The sequence below is a fragment of the Carcharodon carcharias genome, chromosome 2 (genome assembly GCF_017639515.1).
Source record: "Carcharodon carcharias isolate sCarCar2 chromosome 2, sCarCar2.pri, whole genome shotgun sequence".
NCBI lineage: Eukaryota > Metazoa > Chordata > Chondrichthyes > Lamniformes > Lamnidae > Carcharodon > Carcharodon carcharias.
Window position 1 is genome coordinate 135,587,281 of NC_054468.1, and position 6,000 is coordinate 135,593,280.

Consider the following 6,000-nt stretch of genomic DNA (forward strand, 5'->3'; position numbering starts at 1 on the left):
CGAAGGTGTTCTGCAAAGCGGTCACCCAGTCTGCATTTGGTCTCTCCAATGTAGAAGAAACCGCTTTGGGAGCAACGAATGCAGTAGATTAAATTGAGGGAAGTGGGTGTGCAGTGCTGCTTCACTTGAAAGGAGTGTTTGGGCCCTTGGACAGTGAGGAGGGGGGAAGTAAAAGGGCAGGTATTGCACCTTCTGTGATTGCATGGAAAGGTGCCGTGGGAGGGGGTTGAGGTGTTGGAGGTGAAGGAAGAGTGGACAAGGGTGTCCCGGAGGGAACAGTCCCTACGGAATGCCAACAGGGGGGGATGAAGGGAAGATGTGTTTGGTGGTGACATCATGCTGGAGTTGGTGGAAATGGCGGATGATGACCCTTTGAATGTGGAGGCTGGTGGGGTGAAAAGTAAGGACAAGGGGGACACAATCATGGTTCTGGGAGTGAGAGGAACGTGTGAGACAGAGGCATGGGAGATGGGTTGGACACGGTTGAGGGCCCTGTCTTTCTCTTCATGGATGCTGTCGGACCTGCTGAGTTTTTCCAGCAATTTTTGTTTTGGTTGTGGATTTCCAGCAGCCGCAGTATTTTGCTTTTATCTCTGTGCTTTCTGCATGCTGCACTGCATTGTTGTTGTTGCCATGTAGCATACAGTATGGAGCATTGTGGTGATCTGCAGGTATCAGTGTAAGAAAAGAACAAGTGTAACCCTTGCCCTGAGGTGAAAAGACCACTGGCGGCACATGAGCAGCCACAGCTGATTGATGCTTTATTCCTTGAGCTGCTGCACTGAGACATTTATCTTGCTTTGGCTGCAGTGATGACCATTCCACCAATTTCCTCCTGTTGCCCTGGATCATTCCAATAAATCACCAACATGAGCATGTGAAGATGGTGTTCACAGAACAACAAGTGTGATGCCTTAAGTTGTGGCACCACAAATTTCATATTAGTCTGTGACTGACTTCTGGATACAACTTGTATAGGGGGCAACAGAGAGTACATCAGAACTGTGTACAAAAAGATGTATATATATGTCAAAGTCTGTATGTCCATAATGAAGATAGGTGCCATCAACACAAACAGTTGAGACGAATGCAGAGCATGCATGTGTACTGCTGTGTTTTTGTGTACCTAATACCCAAGTTCAAACTGATAGACGCAAACATGCCTTTGTACACTGCAGTTCTCAGGATCTATCAGGAGATGGCAGCCATGAGGTGTCACTATCTACTTCTACTTCTTCCCCTGCCTTTGCCATGAGCAACTCCATCCCTGTCTCGGGGGTCTTGTGAGATGTTTTCATCATCACATCTATTAGATCAGGAGTCTAGTCCACCAATTTTTCCAGACTTGGTTTTCACACACCGCTGCTGCCATTATGAGAGCCAGCTGAGGAAAACCTTGTATGCTTGTCTCATCCTGCTACTGCCAAAAGGCATTTCCCCAATTAGCTGTCATGCTCTGCTGTAACACTGCAGAATGGATGGAGGTGAGTATTGCAATCCCTCCTGCTGTGTGGTCTGACACTCAGATCAATACCCACAGCTCATACAGTGTGCTGCTTGGGGCTCCCATGGCTGCAATGGAGGTACACAGGCTTCTGGTGTTACCTACCAGGGTTGCTAGAGCAGGGCTGTCACTTACTACACATCGAACCTCAGAATTCATAAGCCCAGCCTTCCATGTCCACCTTACCCATGTTATTCAGGCTACTGAAGGTTTGCGACCATGACTCTTAGAGCATTTGGACTTTGACATACAGTGCTCACTATGAAGCCAAACAAAATCAATACAATGCCATCTTGCCCTTCTCTGACGTTGAAGTTGTGGTTGCAGCAAGTGACTGATTTCAGTGAGGACATCTTTTCTTCAGTGCAGACATCTGACACCCTGTTCCTTACTGGGAGTTGCTTCCTGAGCACCCTGGCTGAGTAAGACCTCCTGCTGAGGACCCTTCATCCGCTCCTCCTCCCTCTTCCAGCAGCTTCTCCTGCTCTGTGCCACCTCTGCTTATTCTCCCTGTCCTGGTGTAATTCAAGGGAAATGGATATTCTAGTACTCACATCTGGGAGCAACTAGTTTATGCAGAATTCTTGAAGTCAGGACAAAGTCCTTCAGCAGGTGCCATACCAACCTTTGTCGATTTTAGCAACTTTAAAGAACATTGGAAACTGCCAAAAACTTCTACAATTGCAACAAGGGGCAGTAGAAATTAATCAGTACTTTACCTATAAGAAATAGAACAGGTGAGGCCTCCTTCATACTGCTGGAGGCATGCCCAGTTGTGTGTGTTTAAGAGACAGCATTAGCTGGAGCATTCAACTCCAAAAAGACAGTGCTAGCATCAAATCAGCATTAATACTCACTAATGCTGCAATCTGCCTATTCTGCCTATTCCCAATGGATGCTCTGTCAGTGCATTCTAATGTCCTCACCAAAATGGCATCTGGCATGGATAGCACCAGAAGTGTAGTGTGCATGTGCACTCTGGATGCTAACTTTGAGCCAAAATTGCACTCTTAGCGTAGACAAACTGGGCGCTAAGGAGCCAAATTTTGCTGCCAGTGTTTCTAAAATGTATTTTAAAATATCAATCAGCTTTTTGCAAGAGTAAATTAAAAGAGCACCGTCAGTATTCAAATACATGTGCCCATTCATTTACAGGGGTGATTGCTTTGATTGCTGGTGTGCTAGTCTTGCTTTTACCTGAAACCATGGGGGTGACCTTGCCAGAGACCATTGAAGAGGCAGAAAACATTGGACGGTACGTAACCTGTGAATTGTGTGTGAAGTTTGCCTTAAGCCTGGTTAGGCTTTGCTAACTCATTGAGTAAAATGCAGTGCAGGTTTTACAGAATCACAGAATTCTTACAGCGCAGAAGGAAGCTATTCAGCCCATCATGCCTGCACCGGCTCTCCAAATGAGCAATTCACCTAATTCCATTCTCCCGCCTTCTTCCCATAACCCTGCACATTCTTCTTTTTCAGATAACATTCTACTTCCCTTTTGAATGCTTCAATTGAACCTGCCTCCACCACACTCTCAGGCAATGCATTCCAGACCTTAACCACTCACTGCGTGAAAAAAAAATTCTCATATCGCTTCTGTTTCTTTTGCCTATTGTTTTAAATCTGTGCCCTCTCATTCCTGACTCTTTTACGAGTGGGAACAGTTTCTCCCCATCTACTCTGTCCATACCCCTCAGGATCTTGAATACCTCTATCAAATCTCCTCACAGCCTTCTTTTCTCCAAGTAAAACAGTCCTAACTTCTCCAATCTATCTCCATAACTGAAGTTCCTCATCCCTGGAACCATTATCGTGAATCTCTCCTTCAATTTCTGCAAAGCCTTCACATCCTTCTGAAAGCGTAGCACCCAGAACTAGGTGCAATACTCTAGCTGAGGGTGAATGAGTGCCTCATACAAGTTCAACTTAACAGCTTTGCTTTTGTACTCTAAGTCCCTACTAATAAAGCCTAAGATACTGTATGCTTTATTAACCAGGCTCTCAACCTGTGCTACCACCTTCAATGATTTATACTCATATACACCCAGGTCCCTCTGCTCCTGCACCCTTTTTAGAGTTGTACCCTTTATTTTATATTGTCTCTCCATGTTCTTCTTGCCAAAACGAATCACTTCACATTTCTCTGCATTGAACTTCATCTGCCACCTGTCTGCCCATTCCACAACTTGTCCATGTCCTTTTGAAATCCTACACTGTCCTCCTCATAGCACACAGTTGTTACCAGAGGTCACCGGTAATGGTTGTTGGCTTAGTACAAAGAGGAGAAGAGTCAATTCTCTCTTAACTCTAAATTCGCTTCATTAGATCATCTACATATAGCTTATACGTCTGGTTTGATATAGATATGCAGTTTACAGCAGGTTATAGTTTTATACCCAAAACTAGGATCTAAATGCACACCCACTAAGTTTCTCTGACACTCCCTGAGTGGTTACAGAATATAAAAGCTAAAACCCGAAAAGGAGAGCTGACACTGGCCAGGCGTTCCGTTCTCTCTCTCTTGCATCTCTATGTTGCTGACATAGGTTCTTCCACTTCTGTGGTGGTTGGTCTCTGGAGTCTCACTGCTTCCATGCCCGAAATCCTCCAGTCTTATACTAAATCTTATCTCTCCAAGCTGTGCTGTCTCTCCCCCATTGGTTTAGGCTTGCTTGCCTAGTCTGTGGCATCTTCTCATTGGCTCTGTCCCAAGGACTTAGGTAGCATTACCTCGTTACACCTTTCCTAAATAAGGATTTGTGCCTTATCTCATTCCCTTTGTTCTTCAAGAAACTCAGCTACTTCAAAACCGGTTCCAGCCAGCTCAGGCCAGTGACTGGACTCAGGTTACTTCAGGTCAAAGTTGCTTTTGTCTATGTGTCAGCAGTTTGGCTGCAGCCCCTGGACAACACAATGATTTCAAGTTTTGTTTCATCTGCAAATTTTGAAATTGTGCCCTGTCTAGCTCATTAATATATATCAGGAAAAGCAAGGGCCTCAATACTGACCCCTAGGGAACTCCACTACAAACATTCCTCCAGCATGAAAAACATCCATTAACTCTGCTCTCTGCTTCCTGTCACTCAGCTAATTTTGTATCCATGTTGCCGCCGTCCCTCTTATTCCATGAGCTATAACTTTGCTCACAAGTCTATTGCGTGGCACTATATCAAGTGCATTTTGGAAGTCCATGTACACCACATCAACAGTAATTCCCCCATCTACCTTCTCTGTTACCCCTTCTAAAAACTCCAGCAAGTTAATTAAACATAATTTTCCCTTAAGAAATCCATGTGGCCTTTCCTTAATTAAACCGCATTTGTCCAGGTGACCATTAATTTTGTCCTGAATTATTGTTTCTAGAGGTTTCCCCACCACCGAAGTTTCTGTAGTTTCTGGGTCTAACTTCACACCCTTTTTTGAACAGAAGTACAATGTTTGCAATTCTCCAGTCCTCCAGCACCACTCCTGATGGCTGGTGCCTCTGCAATTTACACTCTTACTTCGCTCTGCATTCCTGGATGCATCTGATCCGGTCCTGGTGCCTTATCCTTTTTAAGTTACATCCAATACTCCCTCCTCATCAATTTTAAACCCTTGTGATAACAAAAGTTTTGTTGTTTCTCCAGAGAGAAGAAAACAGTCCCAAAGGCAAATTATGAGCTGGTTGCTCTACATTCTTCAGTAGAAGCAAGTAACAACAGGAAACCTGCTCCAGAGAAGATTATCACCTCTTGAATTAGATTAATATGTTTGAAACAAGTATTGACTATATTTAACAGTCAATAATATTTAATAATGTGTGCACAAGTTTAAATGCATTCAGTGCCGTGCTCTATTAAAAATCCACGCAATTCAAATTTATTATAATCATAAAGGTCAGGGATTAAAGATTTATGATTATGGCTCACCCTACACAGAATCTTCATGTAAGGCATGTGTGAAAAGATAAGTGAAGTGTGCAGTGTTTGTATATGGTCCAGAGAGGCCACAAAGAGTCCTTGCTCCATGCACTGTTTGATAGGAATGTTCTCAAAATTCTGATGGCTTGGATTTGTGTTTAAATGGGTAAGAATGGACATCAGTAACTGTTTTCCACATGCCAGAAGGTTTTATTGATAAAAAACAGTGGGCCGTAACTTCCAAGCTCCCCAGCGTCGGATTGGGGGGCACGCCCTCTCGGAATTTCACAGGTAAGCATTTGCACCACAATTGCCCACGAGTGTAAACTCCCTTTGGCAATTGCTCTGTGCTGTGAACCATCCAAAAATGTGATTTTAAACACAAACTTTGGATGATTCTGACAAGGTTGCACCAGCATAAAAGCAAAATACTGCGGATGCTGGAAATCTGAAACAAAAACAAAACTCAGCAGGTCTGACAACATCTGCGGAGAGGAAGACAGAGTTAACGTTTCAAGTCCGTATGACTCATCTGTTCTGATGAAGAGTCATACGGACTCGAAACGTTAACTGTGTTCCGCTCCGCAGATGCTG

At 44.1% G+C, this 6,000-nt stretch overlaps 1 protein-coding gene across 1 annotated transcript in view; it reads left to right on the forward strand.

Annotated features, from left to right (window-relative positions):
- LOC121288260 (solute carrier family 22 member 2-like) overlaps positions 1 to 5,242 on the forward strand; it is a 28,004-nt gene extending 22,762 nt beyond the window's left edge. The window contains exons 11-12 of the mRNA XM_041206769.1: positions 2,660 to 2,759; positions 5,134 to 5,242. Coding sequence (XP_041062703.1) covers positions 2,660 to 2,759; positions 5,134 to 5,242 — 209 coding nt within the window. The remainder of the gene's footprint in view (positions 1 to 2,659; positions 2,760 to 5,133) is intronic.
- Positions 5,243 to 6,000: the final 758 nt, after the last annotated feature.